Source organism: Serinus canaria, chromosome 1 (genome assembly GCF_022539315.1).
Source record: "Serinus canaria isolate serCan28SL12 chromosome 1, serCan2020, whole genome shotgun sequence".
Classification (NCBI taxonomy): Eukaryota; Metazoa; Chordata; class Aves; order Passeriformes; family Fringillidae; genus Serinus; species Serinus canaria.
Genome location: NC_066313.1, coordinates 4,538,384 through 4,553,964, shown reverse-complemented (window position 1 = coordinate 4,553,964; position 15,581 = coordinate 4,538,384). Strand labels below are relative to the sequence as shown.

At 46.4% G+C, this 15,581-nt stretch overlaps 1 protein-coding gene across 7 annotated transcripts in view; it reads right to left on the bottom strand.

The window, feature by feature from the left end:
• Nucleotides 1–9,370, bottom strand: part of ILDR2 (immunoglobulin like domain containing receptor 2) — a 46,507-nt gene extending 37,137 nt beyond the window's left edge. For all 7 annotated transcript variants that reach the window (XM_050977034.1, XM_050977043.1, XM_050977052.1 and 4 more), the window contains exons 1-2: nt 9,267–9,370; nt 108–440 (exon numbers count right to left, since the gene is read on the bottom strand). In XM_050977034.1, the coding sequence (XP_050832991.1) occupies nt 108–440; nt 9,267–9,312 (379 nt within the window). In that variant the 5' untranslated portion in view covers nt 9,313–9,370. The remainder of the gene's footprint in view (nt 1–107; nt 441–9,266) is intronic.
• Between the last annotated feature and the right edge of the window lie 6,211 nt (nt 9,371–15,581).

Genomic DNA, 15,581 nt, shown 5'->3' with positions numbered 1-15,581 from the left:
CCATTTCTGAGGGAGTCAAGTGAACAATTACTGCCAGACTCCGGTGTCCCAAATTGCTGAGGGTCTATTGCAGCCCCCACCAAGCATCCCTGGGGTAGGAGAGTTACCATGGACAATGCTGACATCTCTTTCCTTGTAGAAGTCTCCTATGGTGATGGCAGATCCCTGCTTGGAGGCCACGACACGGACTGTCCTCCTGCTGTCCACACAGTCCAAGTAGGGATCCCAGTCCAGGTTCCTCTTGCTCATTGTTTGCAAACCAGAAGTCACCATACCCAGAGCTTCTCCCATCCGATCCTGGCAGTAGGATTTGTACCTCCACTGTACCACAGCTGGTTGGGTGGAAGAAGTAGAGAAATGGCAGCGAAGCAGAGCGGGCTGAAATAACATGGCCACCTTCTTCTTCTCAGGCACAGTGACCTGCAACCCTTCCACCTCAGCTAGAAGACAAAAACATGAGTATCATATGTCTTGGCACTGCTTGAAGAGGGAACTACTGCATTTTATCACAGCATTATTCTCCTCACATACATAAAATTGTCCATCTGTTTCAGGTGCTAGGGAGCAACACTCCTCAATGTATGTAAGCATGGATGTTGGCAGCAGAAATAAGTTTGCTTTTACATAGCTTACAGTCACAAGGAAAAACACAGCATGATAGGGCTGAAGGCTCAAATGTAGCATCCTTGTGCTATAGAAGCCCTAACACAATGGTGTGATGATTCACAGCTTCTGGGACAGATTCAAACATAAGGAAGATGTATTTTAGGGATGGCCATGCTCCACTTGTACAGCAGGTCAGCCAAGGGGCCAGATCCTGAGTTCACGACAGTCCCACTGCAGAATAAGTCACCTCCCTCTCCATTTAAGTGGCACCACACCTCTTCTTTACAAGTCAGGCAACACACAGTGCCTGGACCAGCACATTCTGCACTGGTGCCCAGTTAGTGCTGCCTGCTCTGCCAAACTCCAGAGATGCACAAAGGAGTGGATCCAAATCACAGAGCTCTTCCCAGGGCTGGCAAGTGGCACTGAGACAAATTGCTCCATGTGGGAGGTGTGGAGGAAAAGGGCCCAAACCCTCAGGTTTTTCACATTCCCAGGGAGGAGAGGGAACTCAACATGTAATGTTTATCTAGCAGCTGACAGGAGAGCTGCAGCCTGGACCTGATGCATCAAGGCCCCAGAGAAGACATAGGGGACTGCTATTACTCCCTTGTGTAGCTGAGGGAGAGTCAGTGAGCAATGCCAGCCTTCTAGAGAGTGAGGCCCTTCATCCCCCCACAGGGATATGGCCAAAATACCCCCACATGCCCTTCGTTGATTCCCTCCTTGTGCTGCAGGCAGCAAAGTCTGAGAGCACTCACACAACACCAGAAAAAAGGAATCAGGTTCGGTATGGAAAATGTTGGTGTTACCACAACCCTGACCCAGAGCAGGTGGAAAAGAGGGAATACACAAGGAAACAGGGAAAAAGAGGAAATACAAGGAAATATTCAAGACAAGAAAGCAGAAGAGAAAGTCTACACAACATCTGCAGAAGGGATTGGTGGACTTGAGGAAGCTTAGTGAGGAATGAAAACATGGAGGACAAAGAAAGACTTCCTGATATCAATAAGCAGTAGAAGAGAAGGGAAAATGCAAGAAAGAAGAAACAAGAGCAAAGATAATGTATCAGAGCAAATATAAGAAGCAGAATGATAAGCAGGATGTCAATCAGGAAGCTTGCATTTAGTTGGAAGAAGCTGGAGAAGGTGTCTCAGCCCAGGTCAAAAGAAGTACAAAGGGCTGCAGTCAGGTTGCAGGAGATTCAGAAATGATGTAGAGAAGAGAGGAAATGGAGTCAGCAAAAATAACCCACCCACTCCAGAAAGCAGAGATGAAAAGGAGATGGAAATTGGCAAAAGAAAGTGAAATGACAGGAGATATCTTTAGAATGGGGAGGGGGGAGAAGGCACAGACTAAAGCACTGGAGCTTGAAGCAGACAGAGAGCAATAAATGCATCAACTGTATAACAGCAGGCATGAAGAGACAAGGTCAAGCTGGAGACAGCTGCAGACCTGAAAAGCAAGAGTGAGCAGAGATTGCATGATCAGGATTCAGAACCAAAGGAAAGTGAAGAGGCTGATAAAACACTGAATATTAAATTCAACAAGTTATCACTGTCTGCAGTGATACACTGTCTGCAGTGAACTGTAGAGCACAATGAAGTCTATAAATCCCAGTTGGAGAGGAAAACACAGCATGGACAGAACCTAGGGGAAAGCTAATTTCAGAGACGCAAGGTGGTCACTGATACTAACAGAGTTACTAATCTAGACAGGACTTGACCTTGGGGACTACTATGTGATGGCTTGAGGAGCACAAGGGTGCTCTGGCACTTGCACAGAAATGCTGTGTTATGGATATAATGAATGCAGGACACCATGCACATTGTGCTTGTGCCATGTGGAAGTGGCAAAACTGGTTATCAGTTTTGCCAGAAGTGCCTGGACCCAAATCCAAAAGATGAAGTGTGGCTGTTCTCCAGAGTACCACCAGGCACAGCTGAGGTCTCCCACAGGACAGACAGTAAATGAGTCAGCTCCTGCACTTTCCTGAGACACAGGCAGAGAGATTGTTCAGGAAGTGGCAGCTGGGACATTTCTGCCAGGCTTCCTTTACCCAGGGACCAAGCACAGGGGCCATGTGGCACTAAGGGAACGTCACCACTTGCTTCTCAAGGTGAACCAATCCTGGTGATGCCTAATCCTCTCTTCTCCAGAGATTCACACCTTCTGGGTTGCATCTGAGTGCAAGAAACATGAAGACCACCTTGAAGACCCAATGGGTCCATGTCAGACCAGTGTCTGGCAGCTCCATGACCCCTCACAGTGTGAGGCCAAAGCCAGCATGTGGCATGAGCTGATCAAGTGACTCATCACGTTACCTCAGCTTCAGGGATAAAACAGTGACACACTGAATATTTAAATCTTTCCCTTGTGAACCAAGTACACTGCTTAGAAAACACAGTGCTCTCAGCTAACCATGCACCACAGCCCTCCTTCCCTGTTAATGAGATTAATGAGTTTGGCAAGCCAGGGACTGCTTTAATAAATGATTAGCTGAGCTTTAGCAAATTCTCCTCTGACTAACTTTCCCCACCCTACCCCCATGTGAATGTCTATATCAAGAAAAGAAAAGCAGCTTTTGGGAAAATACAGGAATTCTTTTTCTACCAAAAAGCATTTTGGAGATGTGCAGAAAATTATCTGGCACGTTCTATATCCTATCCCAAGCTCTTTATTAACTTCTTAAGTATTATTTTCAGATTCCTTCCAGGAATAGCATTTAAGATCAACAGAGTGCCTCAGACTGGGAGACTGGAGCAGAGGAAACTTTAGATCTATTTAAGTCAAATTATATATAATTATATATGGCTGAATTGGGAAATTATACACCTGTTATTTCCTCTGCCAAAAAAGATTACTGGAATTGATTCATGTATTATGTCACTGCTGTAAGAGTGTCCACCAAAAGGCCAGCAGGATGTTTGACTGCCTGAAGACAAGATGGTGGCTCTACACTGATCAGCTATGTCCAGGCATAGGAATTATAGGACTTCCTCACCTCCAAGAAGAAACTGCTGACCTCAAAATGTAGTGTAGGCAAGGCAAGAGCCTCAGATGTATCACAGGGTAGAACTCCAAGTTGTTAATATAGCCGAGAAAAAAAAAAAAAAAAAAAGAGTGAAATATGTGAAAAATTATGAGAAGCTTAGTGACAGCACTGTGGTAGCTCTTTGTCTAGTTTAATACAAACAGGACTAAAAAGAAACGGAATTGTGTTGTGCTATGTTTTGACTGATGCAGACAGAGCAAAATTAGCCTTTACTTCAAAGTCATGACGGAAATGCAATTCCTGCACTCTAGAGAAGGAACCTGTTCACTGTGAATTTCACAATGTTTCAAGTTCAACAAGAATAAAATCTAGCTCCTGGGAATCTCATGACTACATGACTGTTTTGCTTTCCTCCCTTCTTGCTCTCCTAAACCCAAAGAAAAAGGTCTGAAAATATTAGTCAATTGCTTCTTATAAACACAGTTATCCTTTCTCTTAGAAAATAAAAAGAATCCATGATTTTTTGTGTCTGTACAAGTATATATACACACACAGACTCCCAGAAAAAGAGCTTAAAAATAATCACACTTCCGAAATATAATTGTATGGGGTTTGTCTGTTTCAATTGGCAATGTGCATTTGTCTCCTTGCTCTGATTCCTTTCCTGAACTATCCTCAGATTATGCATTCAAACTATGCAATCAACACTACACACAAGCTACCACTAATATATTTCACTGGTGATTAAAGAAAATTCCAGGAAGCGATTACAGAGGGGATATTTGTACAGAGGGGATATTTGTAAGGGCGGGTTTGAGCCTGGTGTGCCTGATCTTCCTAAGCCCCTTCTCTGAGCAAGAGAGAAGGCAATTGGGAGGTGATAACTGAGGCTTTTGCTTTGCCATTGACCTCCAGAGAAGCCTATGCCTCCCTGAAATGAAATGAATCCCAGGAAGATTTTACTTCACTACACAGCCTCTAGGAATAGAATCACAGAATGGTTTGGCTTGGAGGAGACCTTAAATATCATGTAGTTAGAATAAAATTGATGTGAAGCACCAAATCCTGGAAGTAATGGCAAAACCCAATGCTGTAGTTCAGTGGAACATGTCTCAGGCAGCATCCTTCTGGAGCACACAAGACTCAAGTCCAAGAGGAGGAAGGCAGCACACATTATTCTTCAGGTCACATGGGTCTCCCTATCTGTTCATCCATCTGATCTCTTTATTTGCAATTATTTGACTCATACTACTGCTTGCCCGAGGTAGTACAGTTGATTCTATGAAACTACAAAAATTGCATCCCCCATTTTCATGTACCTTTATTGACAGGAGTGGCAGCTGTGCACACAGGACAATGGAAATCACTGGGTCCTGAACCAGGTACCTTGAAAAGCTACTCCTAGACTTTACCTCAGGGCTTTAGCAGAAAACCATCTGTTCTCTGGTAAGAGACAGGGCCCTTAGGGTAGCTTATACCCCTTCCCAAATAAAATTAACTGTTGGGCAAAAGTAATATTGGTTTTGGTACCTTGGATACTATGCATCGTTTCAAAGTGCTCTCTCCTCCACTGCTGAATACTGGCACACCATTTATACTTTCATATGTGGATCAAATTTGAATCAGAAAGGGCAAGATCTGGGCTTTAAGACCAGAAAGTCAGAAATTATAAAGAGATGAGAAAACAGATGAATGGAGAGCCAGTGGGATCACTGAGACTGTATTGTACAGGTTCTTGCCTTCTCATGTTGGACTAAATCCAATCTATGCAATTTATCAGCAAAAGCCATCACCATCAGATTGTGTCCAGTGCTTTTGGGAAATTAATTGGATGTCTTGGTCTGGTTCCTATCAGACTAGGGTTCTTAGCAACATGACCACTAATTGTCAACTTTTTTGGAAGCAAGAAACCAATGCTTGAACAAGTCAGTCGCAGCTGAGTTGAAAGCATGGTTCTGTTTTCAACAGCTCCATAGCAAAACCAAGAATTTCAGCTCTCCAGCTACTTAACCTGGAAAGGGGAAAACCCAAAGCAGCTGCAGAAGAGCGTGGCCTTGCACAGCCAGCACTCACAGCACAGAGTCTCAACACAAAACTCCATGTAGGACAGCGCAGGCCATGCAAAGTGACTGCAGTAGGCATTGGGCTATTCCTTGCTCTTCCCCATTCTCTGTGGTGCTCTCGCCAGGCACCCCCTGCTCCTCACTTCATTCTCTTCATCAGCTTCCCCGTGCTCATTACACTTCCTCACCACAGCCCCTTTCACACATTCACAAAAGTCACCCTAAATGCTCTCAGGTGAATTATCTCAGCTCTGGACACCAGATCAAACCCACCCTGTCTTTGTGCTGTCTGAAACCTGGTACAGTTGTCAGATGCCTCCTGATCTAGACTTGGTTCAGCATCCCAGAAATCATTCCCAGAAATATCACTCATTAGAAGCTCGAGAACAAAGCAAAAGAAATGTGAAGAATCCCTCCAAGCCTTGTAACACCAAGCCATAATACCTGTCCTTGAGATGGCATTGAGATTTCCACTGCTGCCAGTCTCACTCAAAGTAACCTTACAGGAATAAAAAGTAAGAAAAACATGAGATTTCTTCCCAGTTATGCTACACTTGCTATGCTCTGTGAAGCCAGGCAAGGGAAGTCAGATGAACACTTTAAATCAAGACAGTAAAAGAGTCCAGTCATTTCCCTGCCTTCCCAAGAAGTGTGGTCAGCTGGCCAGAAACAGCAAAGACACAACTGTGCTCCAGCATGCCCCCTCTGCCTGCTCTCCTGAACTGGGGCTGGGAAAGAACAGGTACAGCAACAGTGTACAGGGACTGAGTGCTAAATTACTGGTGGAAAAGCACTTATCAGAGAGAAAAGATCTCATTTTATCATGGACAGTCTTCTAATTGTAATTTTTCCAATCTTAGTCCAAGTTGTGAGGCAGGAAAATTTTGATATGCTTGTTCTGTACTAAAACTGAAGTTCAGTTGCCAGTGCAGCACTATGCTCTTGTTTCAAATGCATTAGAAATTACAGCATTAATAAGAAAATGGTAAACACAAGGGGAGGATTCATTCCAGAATCAAGCTGCACTTAGTAATTTACAAGAACAGGCTTTACACAGGGACTAAGGATACTTGGCAAATTGTGTCTTCTTTTTATAGAATGAGAGCACAGTTCCACACATATCTTAACCCGTGTGACCTCACAGGAAGGAATAAAGAACGACCTGCTCTTCATCCATTTGCTGTTGTTATTAAAACACTCGCTTCTGGCACGTGGGAGAGCAGGACAGGAGGGGGAGAAGCCAAACCAAATCCATTGTGCCTCACACAGGATTTTTTGAAATTGCCCTAAGAACTCACAATGCGCAAAACCAAACAAAAGATAAATGCAAGAGACAAAAATTAAAGACAAACAAAGGACAGAGAGGAATTACTGCTGGGAGGAAAGGGACTGAAAGTGCTGATTAGAAATTTCTCAGCCCACCTCGAGGAGGAAGAGGGGAGGGAAGGGAATGAGAGCCTTCTCTTTCCTCTTTCGTGCTCCCTTTTGTGTCCCTGCTTCGTCCCCATCTTGCAATCTGGCCCCTCCACCTCCCAACCCCCACTTCTCCAGAGTGGAGTGTACCACTCTGGCTGGATTAGGGCTCCTTACCTTGATGCAGACCTTTCATTCCTTTGCACAGCCACTGGGGAGAGGAAAATCTCGAATCCATGTTTGCTAGCCCCCTCTTCCTTTTCTATGCACGCACACACACACACTCACACACCTTTGCTTATTTGCTTTCTGTCGGCTGTGAAAAAGGACATCAGCACCTGATTTATGGCTGGGCAGCAGTGGCGGGAGGCTGGAGGGGAGCAAGCGAGCACGAGCACGGACTGCCTCCATCCCTCAGCACACAGCTATGGATAACCTGTTGCCTGCCGGAAGCCTGTGCCTGCCAGCTCTCCACAGCACCAGCTGCACACGCAGTCCTGTCTCGAAACCACAGGGCTAGAGGAAACTGGAAGGTCTTCCCATTGCAGCGGTACCTCTCTCTCTCTCTCTCTCTGCATTGACCCTGCATGCTCCAAACAGTGCTCCCTGCCAGGAATCGTGAACTGCCCTCAGTGAAGGCGAAAAGTGTCAACAGCCCGGTCTTTTAGCTTGATAAAAAAGTCCTGGTTAGCCTGACACGTCCAGATAAAGAAGCTCTTTAGAAAGAGGGAGGAATGTAATGTCATGCTTAGCTAAACCCCGTACTCCTTTGCAGGTCCTTGGATGCTATTTATCAACACACCACTATGGCTAGTAGGAAAGGAGGGGCAGCTGTGGGCGCGCTGGCACTCCAGACCAACTCACTGAAGTGGGGTACATTTGGAAGCAGTGAAATGGCAGGGAAGGAAGGAGGGAGAGATGGGAGGGAGAATGAGCTGGAAGCTGCTGAAGCCCCAGATGAGGCCGTGAAACCCTGGAAGGGAGCAGTAGGCAGGCACCGGTGTTGAGGATGACTCAGAGTGAAAATGCAAGGAAAGGGGTGGGTGGGTGGTGGGAGAGAGGTGTTATGACTAAAAGCCGAATTTACTGCTTTTGAATCCTAAATCTGAATAGGAAGAGGGAAGAGGCTGAGGTCTTTTCTGTGGGATACACAGGTGACAGCGGGAAATATATGCCACTTAACCCAAGTGTGTCTGTTTTCTTCTTTCAGCCTGTAACTAGCCTGCCTGGCTAAGTCATCCTACTGCAGCTTTTCCTATAGCCTGCTGCTCCCGCCTGTGCCTGGCTGCTGCACCGGCTCACAGGAGGCAGATCTTGCTCCTGACCTGACACGGCTTTCTCTTTCTCCCCCGTTCCCGGCTGCCCCTCCGCTCTCACCCTGCTATAATCCCTTCCCTCTCTAGCTGCCCAGCTCTCAGACCCAGCCCCTTTTCAGCTTGTCCCCCCTGCTCTCTCCCCATCACTGAGCCCTCTCTGCTCGCCTCTCCGGCTCCCCTCCCCCTGCCCTAGGGGGGACTTGCCCGACCTTTTCGGAAGCCAGCGAGGCCAGCGGTGGGCGGCGAGCTGGGCTGGGGGGCAACCCCGTCCAGCGCTCACAAAGGCCTGGGCGCGACCGCACCGTCACGGGGAAGGCCCCCCTAGAATTCTGCCCTCTAAAAGCCGGGGCAAAGGCAGGGCAGCCCCCTCCTCTCACACCTCTGTTGAGACGGCATGTGCGGTCAGGACCTCGGGTGAAGGAGAAGTTCCTACAATTGTTCCCGGCACGGCACGGCACGGGCGGGCGGGGGGAGCCGGGGGTTCGTCGCCATCCCTCTCGCACCGCGGCCAAGGACACTCCGACACCCCCGGGCCGGCTGCCCCTTCCCCGAGACGGGCGCGCTCTCTCCAGGCGCCGCCGGGATCGCGGAGGGAAGAGAAGCGCCGGGGGCCGCTCGGAGCTGCCCCGCGCCCCGGCCGGCCGGGAGGCACCGGCTGCCCCCCCGTTCCCAGCCCTCTCCGCCAAGTCTCCGCAAACTGCACCGCGGGACGCCGCCGAGCAGCTCCCGGCCCCACGCCGGCTCCCTCCGGAGCATCTCCCCAAAACCTCCCCCAGCTTTCGCCCTCAGGAAAGCCGCGGAGCTCGGCGGGTTTGGCACGGCGCGGGGACGTCGGGGCCACCGGGCCACCCGTGCCTCTGCCCGCGGCCCTACCTGCGATCCACAGGAGGACGATCCATCCCAGGACGTGCCCATCCATCTTCCCAGTGGTCCAGGCGGCGCGGGGCGGCGGGAGAGGCGCGGGGGCGGCCCCGCTCGGGCAGCCGCCTCCCCGCAGAGCCGACCAGGCTGGCGGAGCGGGCGCGCCGTGTGGCTCCGCTCCGCTCCTCCCCCGGGCCGGCTCCCCGTGGCCGCCCCCGCCGCTGTCCGGGCTTGGGCGGGGGGCGGCGGCGGAGAGGGGAGGGGGACGCGGCTTCCCGAAACTGCTTCGCTTCCCGCCCTCCCTCCCTCCGGCAAAGGCGCCTTTCGGTTGCTTGGTGCCGCTCCTCAGCCTACGGGCACCCCGGCACGTTCCTCTGCAAGTCCTTCAGCCCCCCGGCATCCCCGCTGCTTAGCGGGGTTCTTACAACTTCTCTAGTAAGCGCTTGAAAATGCCCCCGCCGATCATCCGTCCTCCCCAAATTAGCCAAATGTATACCTTGGGAAATGAGCGTAGACGGTTCCTGTTCTAAATTTCTCTTGGGGTTTCCACTTCCAGCATAGGCACGGCAGCTAATTATTGTAAATTTAGATAAAAAGGAGTATAATTTTAGATGAGGAGGTGTTCTGTCTGTTAACAATGGGCAGCCGAGTTGAGGGGTGTTAAGTTTTCATGCTAACATGATACTGGAAGGGGAATTTTTTGTTTGTTTTTGCTTTGTAGTGGGTTTCTTTTGTGAGAAAGGGGTAACATACTGCCTTAAATGACATTTTAGAATATGGATGTTGCTTAGAAATTAAATGGTCCTGGCCGCAGCAAACCCACGTGGATACACATTAACTGTACTTAAAACTTTTAAAGTTTCTGTGAAAACTTAATAAGTCAGTGAAATTATTCATGGGCCTAAATAGCTGGCTCAAATAGCATCATGCTTTCTTTTGTGGCTCAGCACCGGCGAGAAGCACGGAGTGCAAAATGGCACTCCCTATTCACAGCATCCAGCACGGCTTCCTTTTGAGTGTTGTTCATCCTCAGGCACTTTTCTTACGGGGTTTGGCTGGTGTTTGTAACCAAAGCTGGGATGCTGCAGGCATCAGTGATCCACATGAGAGATGGGACTAGTCTCCAACTTCGTCTCATCTGGAATCTGCCAAAAAACAGAAACTATTCTGATTTTTTTTCTAAAGCTAAGCGCTTGGTGTGTCCTGCCGCTAAAGGCAGGGTGCTCAGGGACGCCTGCAGTAAAATCTGCACAAGCTGTTTACATTCTAGCAGGTGTTCTCCAGTTACTTGTAGATTCCTCATCATTTCACCTTTCAGACTGAACTTCTCTACAGGCAAGATAAGCTTTTCTTTAAAAGTGCAAATTAAAAAAGATCAATAATTTCTGAAGGAAAAACCAAACCAGCATGTTTGCTGTGATAAAAAATGTGTTGAAACATCTTTGGTTGTTTTCAGACAGGTGTATTCCCTCTGTTTGTACAATGGAATTAAACAAGGAGACAATCCTTAGGCAGTTAATCTGGTTTAAAGTGTTTTATTTGGAGCTATTCAATGTTATTTAAAAATATTTTTCACATGGAAGTATATTTTTATTCAGCATTGCTTTAAAAAAAAAATACACACCCACCCCAATAAGTGTCCTCGTGTTCCTCTGACCTGATACATTATGAATTTAACTGTTTTGCAGTAATAGCTAAAAGTTACTATTAAGAAGTCCCTGTTACACTAAATAATGTATGTATGTGCAGCAGTGCTGTTCTCCTTCAGCAGACTGATCTGACACCCCACTGCCTTCCTGCATACTTTCAGGTGGAAGACAAAGTAGAAACTCTCAATAGGGGCACAAATTCAGCCTCCAGCAACTTGTGGTTCCAGAAAATTCAGATGGAACCTGCCTCACCACTGTTACCTATCTGTAGGATGTAATCTGTTTGTATGGGTTGAAGTAAGACTCCTAAAAGGCTATTTTTCTCTCCTTCCCCTAACCATTTTTCCTGATAGCCCTCAAAATTTCAAGGGAAATCCTGGTTCCTTGCCTTTTGGTAACTTAGCTGGCCAGGATTCTGATCCAGAGTTTCCTGAGACAGCACTGATGTTGATATTATCTCATCTGTTTAGCACTGGGAGCAGTACAATCCCTTATGTGTCACTATTGTCAGCTACTACTGGGGGTTTTCGTTAGTTGTTTTTTTTTAATCTACTCCAGCTTTTGCAAATAAATTTGGCATGCATCACTTTTGCTAAACTTTTGACTCACGACAAAGGAAGGAAAGATTTTCAATAGGAGGAAGCACCATTGTTTCACATGTAACGTTGGATTTATATCTGCTTTGAAATTCTCATAAACTTACTGTAGGGTCCTTTCTCACTTTATGCGAGCTATCATTTGTATATATCCACCTAAGATGGATGCCCAGGCCCTGAATAGATGTTCCAGATCTCTGCAGATCTTTGATCTCCTGATTGCAACATCCGAGCTGGCTTAATAGTTAATGTTGGGATGTTGCTTTTCCTTTTAGCCCAAGACAGAAAGCTGCATGACCGCAGTTAGCCCCACTTCACCTTCAAACGGTGGGGAAATTCCTATGCAATTAGCCAGATGGCTTCAAGCCGCAGCCCAGCAGGAATTCTCTGTCCTTTAAAAACCAACACACTTGTGGACTTAAACCTTCATCTCCCTCAGTCACTTGACAACCTTGACAAGCGGATGAGCAAATTCCCGGTGTTTGCCCTGTGTAATTTAGTGCCAGGCAGAATCGAAGGAATACCACACTGCAACACTGTTTGATTTCACTGCTGATCCCGTGACTCCACCTGAGGGAGTTCTCTAAGCCGTGGGATCATGAACAAATTCAGCTGAACAATAGGGAAACAAACAAACTAATTTTTACTCATGCTGTAGCAGCTGCTGGCTCTTTTCTCTCCTTGCCAAGTACTTCATTCGTCCCTCCCTCCTCTCATCTTCAGTACCAATCTTTTGTGGTCGTTTCCTCTGCTGATAAGCAGAGTCAGCTTTTTAAGTTACCACCACGTGGAACGATTTACACCAGCACTTCAGTCAGCATGACCCATCTCGGCAACATCCCTGCATGAAGATTTTCATGTCGTTCAGCCCCCTGGATTTCCCTTGTAGAAATTTCCATAGAAACAGTGATTTCAACAGCTTTTCTGGGATGCCATGCTAGACTCAGCCATTAGACACTGCTCGCTTGATTTAGTACTGAGATCAGCATGTCGCAGAACTTACTGGGTGACACACCATCAGTTCATAGCGTTTACTGAGTCTCTCCAGATAGCTACTAAGTTAAAACTTTTCCTCGTTTGCTGCGTTACACGGAAATCTCCTATTAATCCTTGATACCTTCACAGCAAGACATTATTGAAATATATTCACTCTCTATGTTTTTTTTTTTTCCAAACTGCCTGGTTACATTTGATAGCACAATAATACAGAGCTTTTACATCCCATTAACATCAGGAGTGAGTGATAGGTATATATAAACTGCTATTGTTTTTAATCATGATGTTTGTACCAAGAAATGCTTAGAATATTTAGAAAATTTGCTTTCTCACTACAATGAACCTTCAGGTCTGTGATATAAATTCAGCATTAGGAAGAACCCAAGAGAACAGCATACTCCTACAGTATTTACTCCTCTGTATAAATTTCCTATGCTGCTCCTGACTTTTTTAGACACCAAAAATCACAGCATGCCTTTGCTACACTCACGGAGTGAACCTGAAATTTTCATTTAAAACACTAACGACATGTCAGCAATAATGTTTTGTGAAGTTATCACATAGGTAGAGGATCACAAGTGAATCATCCCAGCTTGCCATCTTTTGTGTGTCATTACAGGCAAAAATACACAATGGGACAAACTCTGCTTGCATATCTACAGATAACCTAGGAGGTATCAATCCTGCTAAATCCTCTGAGTTTTTGGCTGTAGAGGAACTGTGGGCAGCACAAATACCTCCAAGGACTTGGAGTTCACAACCTGGACTTTTGTGATTGTCCAGTCCAGCTTTCCCAATAAAATAGGCCACATCACTTCACCACACTACATCGATTAGTTTGAACTACAGACTGTGTGTTCCAAAAACGAATCACAGATTACTTTGGGTAGGAAGGGACCTCACCCTGCCCCTAATTTAATCTAACTTCACTTTCTAGTACTGCCAAGTCAGAGGGCAAGGCATCCTCAAGGCACTTCTGAAGAGGTAATGGCAGACTGTGATCAAAGCACTCTTAACATCCTCTCTGGAAGTTCAGCAGAGAGTTTGTTTTATTCTTGAGCTAACACTGGAACTGGAGAGAGCATCCCAGGCCCAGTTGCTATAAGCATGAAAGCAGAAGTATTACAGCATCATCATCCCTGCTTAATATTTGTTTATCCTTCCAGGGATGATACTGTTAGTCCTTATGATATAGCATCACTCAGAGAGCTCCTCTTTGGTCAATATCCCACTCTATAACCTACCTGATTAAGTATTCCTTCAATCTTTGTATTTTTTGCAAGTAACTGTGATGAGTACGTGTTTTGTTGAAAACTACCAACAAGTATTTAGTAGTATGCAGCCAAGAAACAACCTAAGAAAGATCTTAATAAGAAGTGTGATTACAATTTCTCATTTAAAATTACATTTTGAGACACCTTAAGCTAATTCTTTAACCAGGGACTGGATGGTCTTTGTATCATATATCTGTATCTTTAATTCAGTGTTGTGTGGTAGAGTCATATGCTTCCTGTGTCTGAATGCATTACCTTTAGTAACCACACTTAATATATTTTTGATGCAATTACAAACCAATGTGACAGAATGTATTTGCTGCAAACCCATGTTGATTGGCTTTAATTACATTACTTTTCCTTAATTCATTATTGAAGCAAATCCTGTATCAGTGATTCTATTATTTTGCCTGGGATCCCTGTCAGTCTAACAGGTCTGTAATTACTCAGGTCATCCTACTTAGAGCCAAATCCAAAACAAGACTTTGGAAAATTTTTGGTACCTAACATTTAGAACTCAAATCTAAAAAAAAAACAACTCAGCAGCAGATTGAGACTGAAAGCACACATGTCCTGTCAAAGTTGCCTAAAGGCTTATCGTTTTCCTTCTCTGCATACCCAGTTAGTCCTGAGCACAGAGATGTCTAACACCAGAGGCAAGGCTTTCACACATTTGGGGTGTCACAGCCAGGTCCTCGTTTCCTACCTAAAAACCTGGTCTGTTCTGATGTTAAGGATTTCCCAGACTTTGTCCAGGATACTTGGAACGATGTGTTGGTTTCACTGGAGCCCTGGCATTAATGGTGTTTGAAACTGATGGCATAGAGGGGATGCAGCTGTAGCACAACCTGGGCTGCTGGTTGCCATGTACCAGGTTTAGTGGTCCTGGGATGTGCTGGTCAGCAGGGTTACAGCACTTGCCCAGCAGGTCCTGTGCATCCCACATTCCACGACTGCAACCCCCAACACAAATGCTACCTTTTCTGGAGAGAAGACAAGCATTATCTGCTCTCATTTGAGTTCCCTGAGAAACCTGCAAGAAAGGTGCTGATACCACGCATGAGGTCTGGTCCAGGACATTCTCAACAGGTCCAACACTCAGCAAAACCCTGCATGGGAGCAGGGCAAGGGGAGTTCTTGTAAAAAGGCCTCCTGACTCCTAGGTCTAAGTTACATCCTTGATCACATAGGTGAGGTGTAAGGCACCCTGCACTCTTGCAGTCGTGGCACCGTTCAAAAAGAAACCCAGGATTCACTAAGTCAAAAGGTCAAAAAAGAAAGTTGGCAGCTGTAGCTGACTGGTTAAATCATTCACCTAGGGAAGGGAGGCCTGCAGGCTCTCATCCCTGAGATGTTTATGCATTACATGTGAAACAATAATAATTACTGGTCTATACTTTGTATCACTCTCCAGAGAATTTGTATGTTTTTAAATCTCCATAACCAGGCTGAGAAAGAAATCAGCCGTGAGATTATGTGACAAAAGCTTGTCTCCAAAGCACACAAAGGAGTGCAGAGGGACAATGGCACTTCAGAGGTTGGCAGCGCAACTAACAGCCTGCCCCGGCTCCTCCCACACCCACCACAAAAGCTCATCAATGGCCCATTTTCACAAGTCCAAAGAAGCAGGGGGACACAATGGCAGATGGGAACCCTCAGATAGGAACTCAGAATAAAGCAAAACCATTCCAGGCTCTTCCTAGGACTGTCCCAGGAAAGTATCGGCTCCAGGATAGGCTCCAGAATACAGACTGGAGCCTGTCACCATGAGTCAACACCACAGCAACTTTAGGACTGAGGGGGACTGTATCC